Source organism: Sceloporus undulatus, chromosome 5 (genome assembly GCF_019175285.1).
Source record: "Sceloporus undulatus isolate JIND9_A2432 ecotype Alabama chromosome 5, SceUnd_v1.1, whole genome shotgun sequence".
Lineage (NCBI taxonomy): Eukaryota > Metazoa > Chordata > Lepidosauria > Squamata > Phrynosomatidae > Sceloporus > Sceloporus undulatus.
Window position 1 is genome coordinate 59,276,359 of NC_056526.1, and position 17,761 is coordinate 59,294,119.

The 17,761-nt window shown below is 39.9% G+C and overlaps 1 protein-coding gene across 1 annotated transcript in view; it reads right to left on the reverse strand.

The window, feature by feature from the left end:
• Window positions 1-4,141: 4,141 nt before the first annotated feature.
• Window positions 4,142-17,761, reverse strand: part of SRGAP1 (SLIT-ROBO Rho GTPase activating protein 1) — a 142,016-nt gene continuing 128,396 nt past the window's right edge. Inside the window, exons 19-22 of the mRNA XM_042468468.1 lie at window positions 15,834-16,014; window positions 13,462-13,596; window positions 12,414-12,759; window positions 4,142-7,465 (exon numbers count right to left, since the gene is read on the reverse strand). Of these exons, the coding sequence (XP_042324402.1) occupies window positions 7,088-7,465; window positions 12,414-12,759; window positions 13,462-13,596; window positions 15,834-16,014 (1,040 nt within the window). The 3' untranslated portion in view covers window positions 4,142-7,087. The remainder of the gene's footprint in view (window positions 7,466-12,413; window positions 12,760-13,461; window positions 13,597-15,833; window positions 16,015-17,761) is intronic.

A 17,761-nucleotide genomic window follows, 5' to 3' on the forward strand; every position in this document is an offset into this window, starting at 1 on the left:
AGGTACTATATTTCCTATTGGATATTTTGGGAGCTACAAGTGTTCTTTCCTTGTCCATTATTTCCTTTATTTTTAACATTGCCTATGAGCTTTAGCATGAATGTTCTTTTACATATAATCCTATGTATTTATATTCAGAAGTAATCCCCAGTATGTTAAACAGGCTTACTCACAGGCAGATAGGTATAAGAGTGCAGTATATCATGATGTGCGTACAGTATCACAACATATGTGTATCCCCTCCCTTATTTTTTCATTTACCGATCTTTGCCAAATGTTGTTGTTGTTGTGTGCCTTCAAGCCATTTCCAATTTAAGGCAACTCTAAGGCAACCCCATCATAGGAGTTTCTTGGCAAGATTTGTGCAGAAGAGGTTTGCCTTTGATTTTCTTTGAGGCTGAGCGTGTGCACTCACCCAATGAGTTTCCATGGCCAAGCAGGGACTTGAACCTTGGTCACCAGAGTCATAGTCCAACACTCACACCACTATACCCAACTGGCTGTCATGTCTATATATCTATATCTATTGATGTCCACCAACAGGTGACTTGAAGGCACATATACAACAACAGTAGCAGGGGCAATTTTTGATGAGAACCAACAGGCATGTGGGTGCTTAAGCCTCTGTTTCCTGCTTTCTTCCCATGCCTCTTGCCATAATTTGGAAAAATTACTTATTTGGACTGCAGTTCACAGAACCCCCCAGTCAGCATGGTCATTGGCTGTGTTGGCTGAAGGCTTTGGGGACTTGTAGGACTTTATCACACCAGGTAAATAATTTGCAATTACACCAGGATAATAGCATCTGTGATTGAGGCTTATAACATGTTGGCACTTGTCTTCTGTTTTTCTCTTGGTGTTTTGAAAGCATTTATTTTTTATTAATAAAAACACTCATTAATGACCTCTTTCCCACTACTGTTGTCCTTCCAATTCTAGTGTGATAGTTCAGTTTTGCCTCAACACTGATTTTGGGTGGTTAAGGGGCATGCTTTGGATGTGACCTAGGTGCCCTAGTGGTCAGGTGAGAAGGGGAAGGGGTGGGCATTTCAATTTGATTTTCTTTCAACTGACAAAGTAACTGAGAAACTTTAAACCTTTTTTTTTCTATATGAAAAAAATCAACTGGAAAAATGACCCTCCCCACTTACTGGGGCTTGTAAGAAAAATACTTTGTGCACTGCCCTTCCTCACAGACCTGCCTTTCATCTACCAGCGATTAGTGAAGTTTGAAGCTAGAGGTCTGATCTATCAAGATCAGGAAGCCCTGCCTAAGGAAAGAAAAGCCTTAAGACTATTTTCATTTACAGTCATCCTTTGACTTTCACTGGGGCTAGGGACAAAAGACCCCACGAAAGTAACAAAAAATGTGAATAATGCAGGGGGAGAGATTAGTGTGTGTGTGCCCGTCTGTCTGCCAAAGCCTGAAACAGATCTAGCAAACTGAGGTATTGGAAGGGCAGGGGAGCACGTGTTCGCTGCTTCCCCTTCCTGTCCAAGGCTTCAGGGAGCTCTGGGCACCTCTATGAAGCCTTGGAAGGGGAGGAAAGAGGGTGCATCTGCGCCCCCCTTCTCTCCCAAGGCTTTAGGGAGATCCAGAGATCTCTCTGAAGCCTTGGGCTGGGAGGAAAGAGGGTGCGTCTGTGGCTTCCTCTTTCCCTCCTAAAGCAACATGAGCTTGATGATTCCGGACTCCCTAGCTGTGTGCATGCACTGTCCTGGCTGTACCATCCATCCTTGGCTTTTCCCTCTCACAAGGGAATAACATGGGAGGGATGGAGATGGCAGAGTGCACACGTACACAGCTAGAGACTTGCAAATAATCAAATCCATGAATCCCAAAGCCAAGAACATCGAGGGATGGCTATATATTTCTTTAGGATGGCAACTCTCTCTGTGTATGCATTTGTGCCAAACTAGGAAAAGGGCTGGGGATAATGTCTTGGAGGAGGTACAGGGTGGGCAATCCCAAAGGCTGAATGTGATATGCTTTTAGCTCAAATGAAGGTTGCAATTTTGGATAGGTTCCTAAGGTGCAATTGGAAAAAGAGCAATCCTGATTGCATAGCATTTTTACAAACAATGCTATTTTAGTGGGAGAAGAGCCTGGTGTGATAAAGTCTGTCACTGAAAAGAATATTTCCAAGTCTTGTACTTCTCACAGGCTCTTTCCTCTACAAATGGGCCCATTATAAAGTCTTGGGAGTCCAGCTGGGGAAAAGATCTGAGAGGAATTGGAAGATGAAACCAGTGAGGCAGTGGGTGGGTTAAGCACATTTCACCCATTTGCTGCTTGTTTCTTGAAGATCCCCACACACAAATTTATACTGCCTTGATTGGCTGAATGTATAGCTTTGCCATGAGCAATGAAACCTAACAAGATCTGTGTAGGAGGCCAATTCAATATCAGCAGCCTTTGAATTGAACATAACTAGCTGTTAAGGGCCTGTTGAAAGATGACCTTTTCCTTTTGACTTTGCTGCTGCTACAAAATATCTCTATAAAGGTCTTCCTTGCCATTTGAAATTCGTTCTGAAAAAGCCAGGCAAGTGTGTGTGTGTGTGTGTTTGTGCAGGTGGTAATGTGGTGACTACTTTGTTTAACATCTTGAGTTTGTGTATAATGTGGATTTGCATAATGCATTGCAGAAGCTGATTACTGTAATTAGAAATTTGCCAGCAGTATCTCAGCTGGGAAAGTGTGGAGAGCTGTACAGATGGGAGGTTAACATTGTGTTTGGTGGGCACAGTGCTTTTTGTCCCATGTACCTTGCTCCCAAACACTGTCCCATGCACCACACATTGTTATCTCCTGCATGAAAAAAATAAGGCTTTCCCTCATGGTGGATTTTATCAGTAGCACACATGAAGAAGGCTTAGATGAATCCATTGGTAGGATTCAATTCCTCCTACTGAAGAATTCAGAAGTTCAGCAACAATGGTTGGAGGAACTATTACCCTATATGCCAGTATACCTCTGGCTCATATTTTATACCTGCCATATGATTGTTGCTGCACCTGGTATGGTTGTGTGGAAAAATCTGGCAGCACAACTTCAAATGTGAACTAGCTATATGTGAGTGCAGAACAACTATGTATATCCACTCTACATTCAGTATTGTTTTCAGTACAGCTTACCCTACATATGATCCTTTAGGAACCTACTGATGGTTTAACCATTAGGATTATTAAGTTGGACCAACATCCATCAGATCAAGTTAGCATAGCCATTGCTGAGATATGGAAACTTCTGGGGGGCTGTACTTTCCTCATTTGTTTGAACACAATTTTCCACTTCCAGACCCATGGGCATCCACTGAGTATATCAGGGTGGAGAGATCATGGTGTTCCAGATTCCCAGTAGCCTTGCCAGTGTGTTCACTACTGAAGGATAACTCAAATACTTCTTAAATGGTAAATGTTTCACACAAGTCCATTATACTTAAAATGTGTTCAAAAGCTTGAAAGCAGCAAGATAATGATGATTTGTCATTTGTTGTGGGTACCACATGTATGGTAAGTATAGGGCTTACATCATATTTGCATCGACATATATGTGTAGCATCTGCCTCATTAGCATTTTCATGATAGGTGAATAATTGGATTAACCCATTAACATCCTCCTTGTAAGATTTGATATATTCCACAATGGTGATCAATATGATTCTGCTTTTAAGCCTGTGGATGAAAGCAGGCAAACAACATCTGCTTTAGCTTTCTGGATTTGTCTTCACTTGCATTAAATTTAAAGGGATAGCTTGTTCAGTTTCCTTTTGGGCAAAAAAAGGGGAAACCTGATCCATGTTTGTTATGCTGATTAACACAAGCTGTCTTTGCACTTCATGGATGTTTGGACCAGATGCTAAACTACATCAGTGTGACCGCTTGCTTACCAGCTCAACATGCATGCTAGTAAATAAATAACCAGCTATCACAGAATACCCTAAGAGCCCAGTATTGGCTCCCTCCAAAGGAAATTGATTCTGTAAAGTTATCCTGGAACCTGCCTTCACATAAGAAAACAGGAGCAAAAAGCAGTGTTTTGTGGGTGTTATTTAAAGCAGAGAAAAGAAATTTGCAGGGGTATGCATGCAAAAATCCACCGATAATTAGACACCTTTCAAACAAAACATACAGCAGGAGAGAACTATTCTTATTTATTATAAAGTTTCACTATGAGAAACAAATTTGAATGTATATTGAAACCTGTAATGGTACATGCTCAAATGTACAGTACTATACATAAAAGTGCATTGTCACAACAGCTTAACAGTACTTCTTTTGTCATCTTTGAGGACTGTGCAACTGTAACTCTTCTGTTATTTGAGAACGGAAGGAATGCAGTGAGAATGCAGCAGTACAAGAGCAGCAGAGAATGACATGGAAATGCAACAGTACAAGAGCAAGGCTAAAGCTTCTCTAAAAATGTAAAGGCACTTTCACATGTACATACTTACAGATGTACATTGACACAATTAGGTAACAGTCAACAAGCAGGAAGCTACCAGCACTGCAATCTATCAAACTGACAGTCAAGGACAATACTGATTTCATTAGGTATACAGGCATTTGCCCTTCACTAAGCCTGTTATTTTATCAGTCTATCCATTCACTATACTTGAAGTAGCTATAATAAACCATCAAACTACACACATTTAACTCTTGTCACATGTGAATGCTCTTAACTGGAAGCATTCACGAAATGTACTGTTTCTACTATTTTTTTTTCACTAAACAATTTCTAATATAAGCAGTATGGAGGGCAGTACAATTATTTGGACACAGAATTTCCCTATGTAATTTTCAAGATACAGGAACCCACTTGAGTTATGCCACATAATGTATTAATTTTTTAAAAAATCACTAGGCTAGAAAGCACTTAAAAGAAAGATGGCATACCAGTTTGTCCCATGGGTTCCCAATGCAGGCTAGTTTAAGAAAATAATTCCTAGCCTTGCTCATGTCACCGCAATCCTTCACCATCAACAGTATTAGCTAAAAGCCCATTACAGAATATAAGGCCTTAGTTAAGCTTCCAAGGTGCATTCAAGGGACATAGGAAAGAGTTCCTCTCTACATAGTGGCACCTTCTGGTGATTGCAACGTTTCTTCCTGTACCAGTCTCCTGTTGCAAATAAAATAATTCTGTATATTATATTTGGAAGTTCTTAAGTGGACTGTTATCTCAGTGGGCTGCCAAATTAATGAAAACCACCTAGCAAATCTAATTTATCTTTCAGGCTTGTATACAGCCACTAAGTTGATTATCTAAGGGGGGAAAACTGCTTCAAGGTTAGGACTGGAAGCTTTTATAAAGTCCCCCTACCACATTTCCCTTCCTTTTAGGTCACAAATAACAGATATATGTGTACAGGTTTGTTAGTGAAGACAACTAAAAATGTTCTTTTCATGCCTGTGTTTCATCTCCATTCACCTAAATATTACCAGTAAGCTTCAGTGGGAATAAGTCAAGAAATTATAATAGGCTACAATGCCCTTAAACTGTCATATGCTAACAATTCTCATCACAAAATTGTTAGTCTTCCCTCATTTGATTCTAGATAGTGTGAAAAAGCCAAACAAAAGCACTTAGATGGAAGAATGGCAAGCTCCAAATGTGACAAGTGCTGTGAGAATTAACTCCCCACCCAATTTGTACTGTACTGATGGGATAGTAGTGAAATCCCTCCTCTCCCCACCCAAAGTTTCCTTTCAAAGTGTTGTACTCCAAAGATAAAAGTTATGATTGTACTTAAGTGGCTGCTTGATTAATAAAATGTAAGGAAATCTCCCGTGGAGAGTTGAGAGGTGACCTTGCCAAAAACATTCACAGAAGTGATATGGCTTAGTGTGTGTGCAGGACACTTGTATAATTAGTTCGCTTGTAACAAGAACAAAATTAATAATAATAATAATAATAAATTCCTAACGATGCAACAGTATGCATATTCATAGCTTTCACAGACACATATACACACATGGGGGGGAGTACTAACATAATTTGAAAAAAAATATATGATCCTGACATGTTTTATTTCTATTCTATTTTAGAATAGAAATTGATATCTTTATCCTATGAACAACCTGTTGCCACAATAGAAGGCGCTATTCCAGTTTAAAATAGATAATATATTTTAATAAATGAAAAACAGCACACATTTCATCTGCACATTGTGTTTCATAACCATAAGGATATAGCAGCTTCAAATTCTTAAGTTCTATAACTTAACCAATTTTCTTTCAAACTTTCAGGAATGCTTAGTAAAAATCATTAGCTAACTAAGACTTTCTATTTGCAGAGACACCCAAACTATTGGCTCATAGGAATGTAAACATTTTTCATAGTGAATTGTTTGCAAATAGTTATCTGAAGGAATCAGTGGCTAAAAATCTAGCTTTATTGCAATGCAGAAAGCCTGAGTGCAGCCATTACAAACTATTTTACAGTAGTTCTGACAAGGTTTCACTTTAATTTGATAGCCAACATCTACATCAGAGTGAGAAATAAAACCCATTCCCCATTTTCTGCCAATTGGGTGTACTAGGAATGCCAATGCATATACCAAGTGTTTTGAAGGAGTTGTCAGTGTGATCCTACCCTGCTTTCTTTGTTCACTTGGTATACACTGCTTAATAATTCTCAAGTTGCAAACTCTCAGCCCTTATAAAAGTCAGATTCATATTAGAAATAAAAAAAATGTATTAAAATTCATTTCAAATGACCATTCGTAATAGCTCCGTATGAGATCTACTAAAAAGCACAGTCAGTGTGAATTATTGAATTACATGAGAGCCTGGCAGTGACCTGTAGTGCTTTTATTAGAAAAGGTGCTGTGTGGAAGTTTCAAGTAACTGTGTGTGTTCCTGTTCTAAAATATCACACTGAGTTGTCCAGTTTAAAAATTGAACCCATATTAAATGCCCACATTTAATGTAGGTAGCTTGAGACATTAAAATTAAAAACTTTTTAAAAACAAAACTTCTCTAGTTATAAACACAAACTAAAGGTGTGATGGAAACCAGACAGCTATTAGTGTTCCATTCTTCTGGTAGTTCATTCCATGCTTGTCACACGAGTTGCCTGGTCTTTACATGGTACAAGACTTGTCTGTTGAACCTTGGGAAGGAGAGCAAGGGCCTATGCTTGGATTTGTTTTTGGAAGAACAATGGGCTTTGGCCTAAGTGCAGGTGGCTTCAACTGCACTCCCATTCTGGGTGCCACCATGGGCTTGAAGGTACTCATGTTATCACTGGAAGAACTAGTGCTACGCCGAATTTGAGGCTCAGTGCTTCTTAAGATGACACTGTGATGAGGACTCAATGATTCTGTTGAGGTGGTGCTGGAGGGAGAATTTTTCATTTGTTCCAAAGTATCCAGCACTACATCAGGAGCATGTTTTGCAGAACTCTGACGTTCTAGTTCCCGAAGTTCATTCAGAGCTGTGGTCATTGTTTCTTCAATGTCCTGTTTAGAGGAAGAAAGAAATTTGCGGTAGACTAATACAGAGCTGGGAGTTAATACTGTGAGTGCTACAGAATCACATGCACAAACATTTTGGCGATTAAGCAAAGGTAATAGGCATAGAGATCATCTATAGGTAGCTGCCACCAGTTTATAGAACAGAAAAACATTGGCTCCAATTTAGTTAGTTGTGACTACATCCCAACGAAACCAATGTCAGAAATCAGTTGTGACTAAATGTAGTCCTATTGTTTTCAGTGTTTCCTATAATGCAATCTATTAATTCCTGAAAAATAAGCTTCCAGGTTAATGGGATTTACTCATAGGGAAGTAAATACAAGACTGCAATTAAAATGCAATTAAAATACAATATGTTTCTGATCTGAATTCAAGATATTAATGAGATACACAGTTTGGGACTGCATTACATGAAGGAGTGCCTCTCCTTATACATGTGTGATGGCTGGAAAGCTGGAAAGAACCTCTGTTGTGTCCCATTACTGAGGACAATACGTTGTGTTGGGAAGGGTTGCACCCTGGTTGTGGAATGTCTTCACCATAGAAGCCCAAGTGGTGCCAATGCTGGTTTAATTTTGGTGCTGTTGGCTTTTTATTAAAACCTTTGGAATCTAATGATTAACTCCATCTGAAGCTAAATCTTTGACTTTGACAGGAGGAGAAGCCTAAACAAGTCACTGTGAAGAAATTGGTTGACATCCTGTTCAGAATTTACAATGTCATAAATCAATGTCATGTGACACTGTTAATTTTGAAATTCATCTTTAAAGTCATTGCACCACTGCAATAACTACTGGTGCTCCCCAAAGATACCTTAGAGGCCAGGCAGCCGCATCAACTGAGGGATTTCTGGGGCACTGGAGAGTGGAGCAATGATCGAAGAAGCATCCAACCTTCTCCTAGCAGAGGGCTGCTTTGCAACAAGCAAGTGCAACAGGACCCTTGTGCCTAGTTTTGAAGATGCAGAGAGCCAGGCATTCAGGAAGCAGCCAGCTCACACAGGTGACCACTGCTGAAAACACAGAGGACTTGGGTGTTGTTATCTCCACCTCATACTTCTTGGGATGTGGTGACTTGTCATTAGGAAGGTGCCAATGGTTGACTCTATGATAGAATTTCTCATTCTTATGTCTCTTCAGCTGTAGAGGTTTGCCACCAATTTGGTGGTGGGGGCAGCATGTTAGGGAGAACACATGGTGCTGAATTTGGTAGTTCTTACAGCTTGCTGGGGACTGAGATAACTTAAGGGCTGAGTGTGGGGAACCTGTGGCCCATGGACTGCACTTTCTCCATCCATGGGATAAACAAACAAACAAACAAACAACAACAACAGCCAGCACCTTAAGAATTCAATGGTGTGGAAAGTTTAAAAACCTAGGGAAAAATTGACAATCAAATGAGAAGGGGAATAGAATGGACTGGTTAGAAAGAAAGGAAGAAGCACATAGATTTTTCTTAAAAGGAATAGAAAAAAGTTTCACTGTTGGATAGATCATTTGGTTCATATGGAAAAGTATATTATAAAATATTGTGAATTATACATACCATCAGATGTCAGTAGAAAAATAAAGTATCAATGTAAGTTGAATGAGACACAAGTGTCCCCAGAAAAATCTCCAAACTGAGAAGGTGAAAAAAAAATCCTACAGGGACTAAATACAATTGGCCGCAATCCTGCATCATCAATATAGCTATGACACTGGAATGATATCATTACAGTTATGTGTGGCAATGCCAACTCCCCAAAATCTATATTTGGAGACTGACAGAGATCCAACTGAAGTGTTTACGAGGCTCTGGATATTGGGAAACTGGGAAATTATGTCGCCCAGTCATACGGCATGTTGTGAACAAGCAGCTGCAGAGATCTATCAAAGTCCTGCTGAAACCAGTTTTGCTTAGATCAGAATAAACACAGTGTGTAGGGATAATTAATGTATATACTCATGTACAAGTCAACCTGAAGATACTCGTGTACAAGTAATGTATATGTAGAGGGAAGGCTTCAGGGTCAAAATCCTGGATTTTGATATGACCCATGAATAAGTCTAGGGTAAAACTTAGGGGGCTATAAGTAAGGATAGAAAGGGGGAAATACCACTTCCACCTCCCCTTCTCCAGACCTCTCCCATTTATTTCCCAGGTGCTGGAGGAGAAGTTTTAACATCAGATTGAGAAAGGAAACAAGTGGATTTAAATGGAGAGTTGTTTCCATAGGAAACAAGGTTTTGCAAAATGGACTGGAGACAGAAGCAAGTGGTTTTAAATGGAGAGGTTTTTTTTAATAGGAAACAAGGTCTTGTAAAAGTGACCAGAGAGAGAAACAAGTGGATTTAAATGAAGAGATTTTTCCATAGGCAGCAAAGGCTTGCAAAATGGACCAGAGAAAGAAGTAAGTGGATTTAAATGAAGAAGTTTTTCCATAGGAATCAAAGGCTTGCAAAACAGAGCAGAGAGAGAAGCAAGTGGATTTAAATGGGGAGTTTTCCCGAGAGGAAGCAAAGGCTTGCAAAACGGACTGGAGGTGGAAGGAATTGGTGTTCAATGGAGATTGGAGCCTCAGGCTTGCTTGCTTTAGGACACCTCTAAGCACTACTGGTGTATTAACCCTTATATAAGTCTACCCCAAATTTTAGGATCAGTTTTGAGGCATAAATTTCTGGACTTATAGTCGAGTATATATACGGTAGTCAACAGTGAAGTAGAAACTAGGGGTTTCCTGCTTCTTTGAAGCGTAACAACAGTACTTTAATCCATGGTTAGGCAACTGTTTGGAGAAGACCTCAGACAACCTCCTCCCTAAAAATAAGGCATTTCTTTGCTCCTGTAGTGGAAAGAGGGGCTTTTTTGTTAAGTTTTGGTCTAGGAGATGCCCCCCTTTTTTACAACAGGAAGTGGCCTGGAATTGGGGGACAATTGGGGGACCTGTGGGGAAAAATGTGGCAATATAGCTCCCATAATTCCTGGAACAGTGCATCTCATGCTATCAGGTGTGCACTGTCTTCTGTAATGGGCCAGAGACAAATATCACACATTTGCCCACTAGTTGCAACTGTTTCTAACTTTCCTGGGAAGTCACTGTAGATGCTCAGCTAATGGCTTATGGACTGGCACTGATCATGGACCACATATTTTAGTTAACACTATCTTAGAAGGCATTTGGAAGCAAAATATTTGGGGGTAGACCTTGGGGCCCATAAAGAAAGCATACAGCCTGCATTTTTCCCATCCCTGCTTCAGTCAAAGTTGAAGGACATTTTCAGGTAATTTAAGATCCACATTGTTTTTATTTTTAACATTACTTGTGGGTTGGATCTCTAGTGCTTGCTTTGTGTAACATGAAAAGGCACAAGCTGGAAGGAATTTAGAAGAAAATTAAGTAATGTCACCTGAAATTTCTAAGTGTAGGGTGGGATGGAGACAGCCATGCTGCTCTACAAACATAAAAACAACAACTATGTTGTGCAAGTGCTGTAAAGTTGTGCTAGTTAAGCCATGCATACAGATGTGCACAATGATATAAACATCACTGCTACTTTTAAAAAAATACAATTATATGAAGAAGAACAAGGAAATATGCAGTAGATACTAACACATTTATGTTAGCATTTGCTAATTGGTATAGCACTTGCAATACCAATGAGTGTGCAGCTAGCAAAATCAACTTTTCCTTGATAACATAATGTAGCTAATGGAATACTAAGAGGCAGCAATTTCCCTAAAACATATGTGCTTCCTTAGGCCAAGCATTTTGATTCTGTGCAAGACACGAATTACATGTGGGCACTGATTGAAATTTTTATTGTGCTATGAATTGCCAGAGCTTTGAAAATTACGTTTGAGAAGTATGACTATTATGACATCTGAAGCCAGCTGCGCATGAGCAGTGATAGGACAGAGCTCTAAAACCTGAAGCATTATCCTACTGTTGCTTACTTATGGATGGCATCAGTGTGTTTTTATAGTCATTGGCTGGAATCTTATATCATAGTTATGAATGTGTAACCTGGATTCATGCACTGCTGAGTGTTATGTATTCATGGTCCTTATGTGGCTCTCAGTTCAGGGGGTATGTACGGACTGTGAAAGTCTTCCAAACTGCACTTACCTGGAAGAAACTGCTGCAACTGATTGGAGGCCTGTTCCTCTGTTGCTTGGGAAGGAGCTTGCTGCCATTCCCACCCTGTTCATAAGAGCAATTTCCAGCATGAAAGGGAATTGAAACAGGGACCCTGTTTTTGTATATCACAGGGGATTGCTTACAGGAAGAGGTGGGAATGGCAGCCAGCTGCTTCTCGTGTGACGGGGGACAGACTCCCTTTACTAGTGGCTGCCTTGCAATAAGTGGGAAGCAAGGGTCACTCCAAGATTCAGCATGTAGTGTTATAACTATGATACTTAAGTATACATAAAGGCCATATAGGATTCTGGCTGTTCTTCTTAAATGTAACATTCCAAAAGCCTCAATATAATATAATCAACTTTTAAAATAACAACTGCTCTGGAGGCATACAAAAAAGAAAAACCCACGCACTCATAATGACAATCAACTTTGGATAAAACACAGGAATGAGTAAGAGCTTTAATACTACCTTCCATTTCCCTCACCCATATCATGAAATATATCTAATCTGCATGTATAATACAATGCTATATGAGAAGTAAAAATACTTATCATTATCTGGATAATCTAAACTCAGATATTCTAACTGTAAAAATAACTGCACTTTGCAAGCATGGACAGACAGATACAGTTTTCAAGACACTGAAGAGAGACTTACCACAAAAACTGGGGGGGGGGGGGAGATGAAAAAGAATACAAATCTATAATAGTTTGTCTATCAGACATAATGTAATACCCATCAGGAAAGCTCACACTAATATGCCCTGAGCAAAGCAAGAAACAATTCATAAGTTAACAAACAAAACACACCTGAGCAATTGACTCTGGATCAAGTGGTTTGTGGTCATTGAAAACTGGATACTGGCCAGATGATGTTGACCTTCTGATTGGAGGACTATCTGTTTTCTTTAGTGACTCATGTCTACTAATATTGGTAAGGCTGCCATGGCCAGGCCTACGTCTCCTTTCCGGGCTGTCTGTATTGAGGCTGCGGTTTTGCAGTACAGCTCGAGAAGGATTGTGGCTCGCCAAACTGGGGGAACCTAACTCCAGAGATGAATTAGCCAGGCTGTGTGGGGGATGAACTGGACAGTGTCCATCACTGGTCCTGCCAGGACGTCTGCCAGAAAAGGGGAGTTCAGATCTCTTACGTTGCCTGAAAAGAGACAAAGGGAAGTCATGGGAGATAAAATAAAACAATCAATAAAAATTCAGCACATGGTGAAAAAGATTGTGGTGTGGTATGATGTGACACACTGTTATGAATGTGAAGTGCGAAGTGAGTTATAAGTTCAAACATCATATCACCCATAGAATTTCTAGACCGTCTTTGACAAGTCACTACTCTTTAAGTCTTAACCACTAGCACCCCGTGCAATGATACTAACCAATTTTACCAGCAAGATAAAATATAGGTGCTTATCGTAACAGTTCCTACAGTCATGGTTCCAAGAGGAATCCAAAAATGGAAGGAACTGTGTTGATCCAGAACAAGCAGCTGATTCTAGCAGTCTGTATCTTCATCAATATGTCTCCGTAAAGTTTAATTATTCATTCAAGACTAACACATCTTCCAGAACTTTGCATTACAAGCAAGGTAGCTTACAGCAGTAATTTGTCCTGCTCTAATACAGTGCTGCTGTGAAACTTCAGCAGTGCTCAGAAGGAACAAGGAAGCCTTATGAGGTGACAAATGATGCCACCACACCAGCTAATCAAAAAGCTGACATTCCAACTGTGTGAGGCCTGACTCCATACTCTACACCATGCATCTTATAGTCTTGTTGCAGAGACCACAGAGATATTCCAAGCAATACAACAGAAGTATCCAGTTAATACTGTGTTGAACTGAATTTACCTTCCTAAATGTATATCAGAATGGCGATCTGTTGGTGAATTCATATCCTTAGATGAAGATTTATCTTCTGTTATTGGACCACTGCTGGCTTCACTATCTGCTTTTTGGCTCAGTGTATCAGAGAATGTATCATCCCTAAACAGAAAAGATAAAAGTATTTACAAATAATAATAATAAGCCAAAGAGTATCCCAACACACCAGTTTCACTTTAAAATTTAGTTTCTAATGTCAGCTTTATCGAGGACATTTTGCATTGTAAAACACACACAATACGAGATTATGCTACATAAACAACCAACACAAGTTTGTATTACCTTATCCAAAAATTTGATATTTTCAGAAACCAGAAAACAGGCCCTTGAAAGAAAAAGCTATAGGTTTGCTTAAACCAAAGAGGAAATGTGCTATCTTCTGTTTATGTAAAAATTAAACTTTAATTGTAATAATGGATTTTGTTTTCCTCTGTACATCCACACATCTCTTAAATGCTATGAGCAGCATTCCTGCTTGGAATGTTAGATACAGAAAGACCACACACACAGGAGATGATGATGCAGCAGAAAATCTTTCCAGGGTCCCAACATTTATAAACACCCTAGTTTCTTGTGACCGACTTCAGGGACTCTGCCTCATAGTTTTGAAAACTCAACATGGCATGATATCTGGATGCCTGAAGCAAAGCACAAAAGTGTGCCCCCAACCATGCCACAAAGGGAACCAAATTGGATTGACAGTTTGCTTTTACTTCAGCACCAGTGATGGGACAGCATTTGCTGCTGTTGCACCTTAGGAGAGTACGCTATTTTGAGGGATGTCAAATAGGCTGCCTGCTACACACAGCTCTGCTTTCCAAGAAAGGTGAAAAGACAGGGAGCTTCAGAGGAATGTTCCAGGGTACCATTGTTGTCTTCTCAACATATGCAACATGAGATAGTTGTTTTACTCTGCTTAGAGGCAGAACTGTCCCTGAACCTAGGACCTGTAGAGAAGGCCAGATTATCAGTGCTTCAATTGGTGCAACTGCAGCAGGCCCGTTACTGTCAAAAGGCTAGTGGGGAAGGAAAAAAAGTGTAGCTTAGTTCCTTAGTCATTTCCAGAATATTCCAAAATCCTGCTGGCTAGGAGAGACTACAGAAGATGCCTGGTGTGTGGGCACGCTTTGAACGTTTCTCCTTTCCTAGTTGGATGTACTTAAAATGACCCCCCCCTTCAGTTTAATTGTCTAATGCAGAGAACATAAGAAGGGATAGGAAGGTGTCTAGGAGAACTGCTTTGCCTGCTCTCTATGAATGGGTATACTTGGATCTCCAGAAGCTACAGAATATTCAGAATCTTCTTTTATACGATGACAGCCACATAGCCTGTCTTGGCAGAATTTTTTTAAAAAATAATTTTAAAAAAATCAAAATCAGTGTTTGCCTTGTCTTGCAGAACTCTAAAGGACAAGCATCAGGAGCAACAAACATTCCCAGGTTGAGACAAGAGAGAGGCAGGAAAATTTAGTTGAAATCAAACTGAGTGCAGAAAGGTTTGCTTGGTGCCATTATGTGTATTATGTAGGCCAGTAGGTAGATCTGTGTGACTTCTGTATATGTCTTCTGGGATAGCGGGTATGTGTATTTGTGTCTCTGTGAATGAGGAGGCAGGTTGTATCTATGAATGTGAGTTGTGCAGATTTTTTTCTGGAGTGAACCGAGTCCTGCTTGTGGCACCAGTGATTGTGCATGAGGCAAGTGTACTTCTGCCTGGGGTGAATGGGGCCCTTCTCCCAGCTGTTACAAATTCATGTACACAGAGGCCACTTAATTCAGTTTCCTTTATTTTATTACATGCAAAGGGATAGATGGTGAATGCTCAATGTAATTCCCATGCTTTCTCCTGAATAATCTAGTCTTTTCTTATTCTGTAAATATCTGATTTGACAGGTTCATGATCAGCGTACAAAGGAATCCATTTCAAGTTCTCTCAAAGGCTGTTTTTGTGTGTATGTGTATCTCTCTAGATATCAATATCAGTCATTCTGACCCCACTCATCTTTGTATGTATGTTCTCTGCCTCTCTTTTCATAACAGATTGTTGCTTTTCTTATTGTTAACATTTTGTGCATTACTTGATTAACTAAGTAAAAATGCACCAACATGGTCCCACCTTTTGAGAATTTGTGTAGTGCTGTTGACTATATTTTGTATTTTATATACTGATCTTGCTCAATTTTACTGCTATGCAATCACTCCCAGAATAACCCAAACACACCCACAAAGGGGACTCTATTTGGGGCCCCAAGCCTGCAGTGGGGACAACTTAACTAGGCTGGTCTGATTTAGGATAGGGCAATGGGTTGGCATTTTTTCCCCAATTAGTTCTTGCTTACATATCTTGAACCACTATATACTGGTGAGGTACAAGGCCATCAATCCCATTATGTCTTCCTTCCCACCAGTCATCAGAAGCTCGATGATATAAAAGCAAGGAGGCTCCTTTTTTAAACGAGAGTTCTCGCGCTGATCTTCCAACATAGTCGAACTTGGCAATTGCTTCTATGGGTTCACATTCTGTGAAAAAAGGAACAATTATAAGATTTTAGACCTGAAAATCAGTTTTCTGTAACAGTGTGAACTCATGAACATATATAGGAAACCAGGCAATGATGAAGAAAGAACACACAATTATCCAAAACGTACATATCGGCCAGTGAAGGTCTTTTTCATACCATACAATACTTTTAGTGGCAGAGAACAACAATGTATTTCAGGGAGACATGATAAGAGAAGCCTTGAGATTTACAGACAGTGTTCCTATAATGCTAGAAGAGAGCAAAACAGTTCCATCTTGGCTACTTATTTGGTTTATGAGAGAACTACTTCCTTGACTGTTTTCTGTTTTATTCCCATCCAGAAGACAGCATTTTATGCCAAGAACAATATCAAATCCCTTTTGTGTGAATTCAGCACCAGCTATTATCCATCTGTTTGGGGCTTCCTCAGGAAATTCCTTCTGATTTCCTTTGGAAACAGATATTGTAAACCATGTTATTTGTATTTTGACTACAGCAAAATAAGTCCTAAAATGCTTTAGATATTGCTGATGAAACATATTATCATCGCATTCATGGACCAATCTTCTGAAAGCTAGCCAAATGAAGGCATTCCTATGGCTAATTCCCAGGAAAATATTTCGCCTTGTTGCTTCAGAGTAAAATCAAGTTATATGTGGTGCAGCTGCATATTATCATTGCAGTTACTGCAGCATTATAGCCCTTCCTAAAACTGCTTGGACCTTTGCAACATGATGAGATCAAAGGTTTTCAGTATCAATGTGGTATTTAAAGAACCATTTCTGTTTAAAATGTTGGAAAGGAGTTTAAGAAAAACTGAACTACTGTATGTACTAGAATATTTTAGTAAGATCTCAATCCCCCAAACATCAAACTACTGTAATGGTCAAACCAAGGTATGGTGCATGCTGCATCCCAGTGTTTGTTTTTTAACAAAGAAAAGCAAAATAGTTGCCACATTAAACACATCATTGCATTCTGTTTTTGCTTTTAACAAAAGGCGGGACGAGTGGGTGGGAAGGAGGGAGAGAAACAGAATCAGAACTATGGCATGTGTGGAATGGGAGCTCTTCGTCACCTTGGGTGAGAGTGAGCCATTGAGAAGGCTCTCTCCCTTGTTCCTACCAAATATGCCTGAGAGAATGGTGGAAGAGAGAGAAAGGCCTCTCCTGATGATCTTAGTACTATAATGGGCTCATAAAGGGAGATATGGTCTTTCAAATAACCTGAACCCAAGCCATATAGGTTTTATAGGTTAAAACTAGCATTTTGAATTATACATGGGAATAGACTAGAAGCCAGTGGAGCTGTTGCAACAAAGGAGTTGTGTGCTCCCTGTAGCCAGCTCCAGTTAACAACCTGGCTGCAGCTTTTTTTGGGCCAAATGAAGTTTCTGAGAAATCTTCAAAAGCAGCCCCATATACAGCACGTTACAGTAATCTGAACAGAATGTATCCGAAGCACGCACCACTGTGACCAGATCTGGTATCTCCAGGAATGCGCATAGTTGGTGCACTACCTTTAACTGTGGAAAAGCCCTCCTAGTCACTGGTGAAGGCTCAGAGTTGAATCTAGGAGCCCCACAATGGGAATGAGCATTTTCAGGGAAAGTGTAATCCTATCTATCACAGACTGAATCCCTATTTCCAAATCTATTTTTTGACTGGGCAGGACCACCTCTGGCTTGTCTAGATCAGTGGTAGGCAACCTTTTTGAGCCGGGGGCCGGGTTGGTGTCCCTCAGAC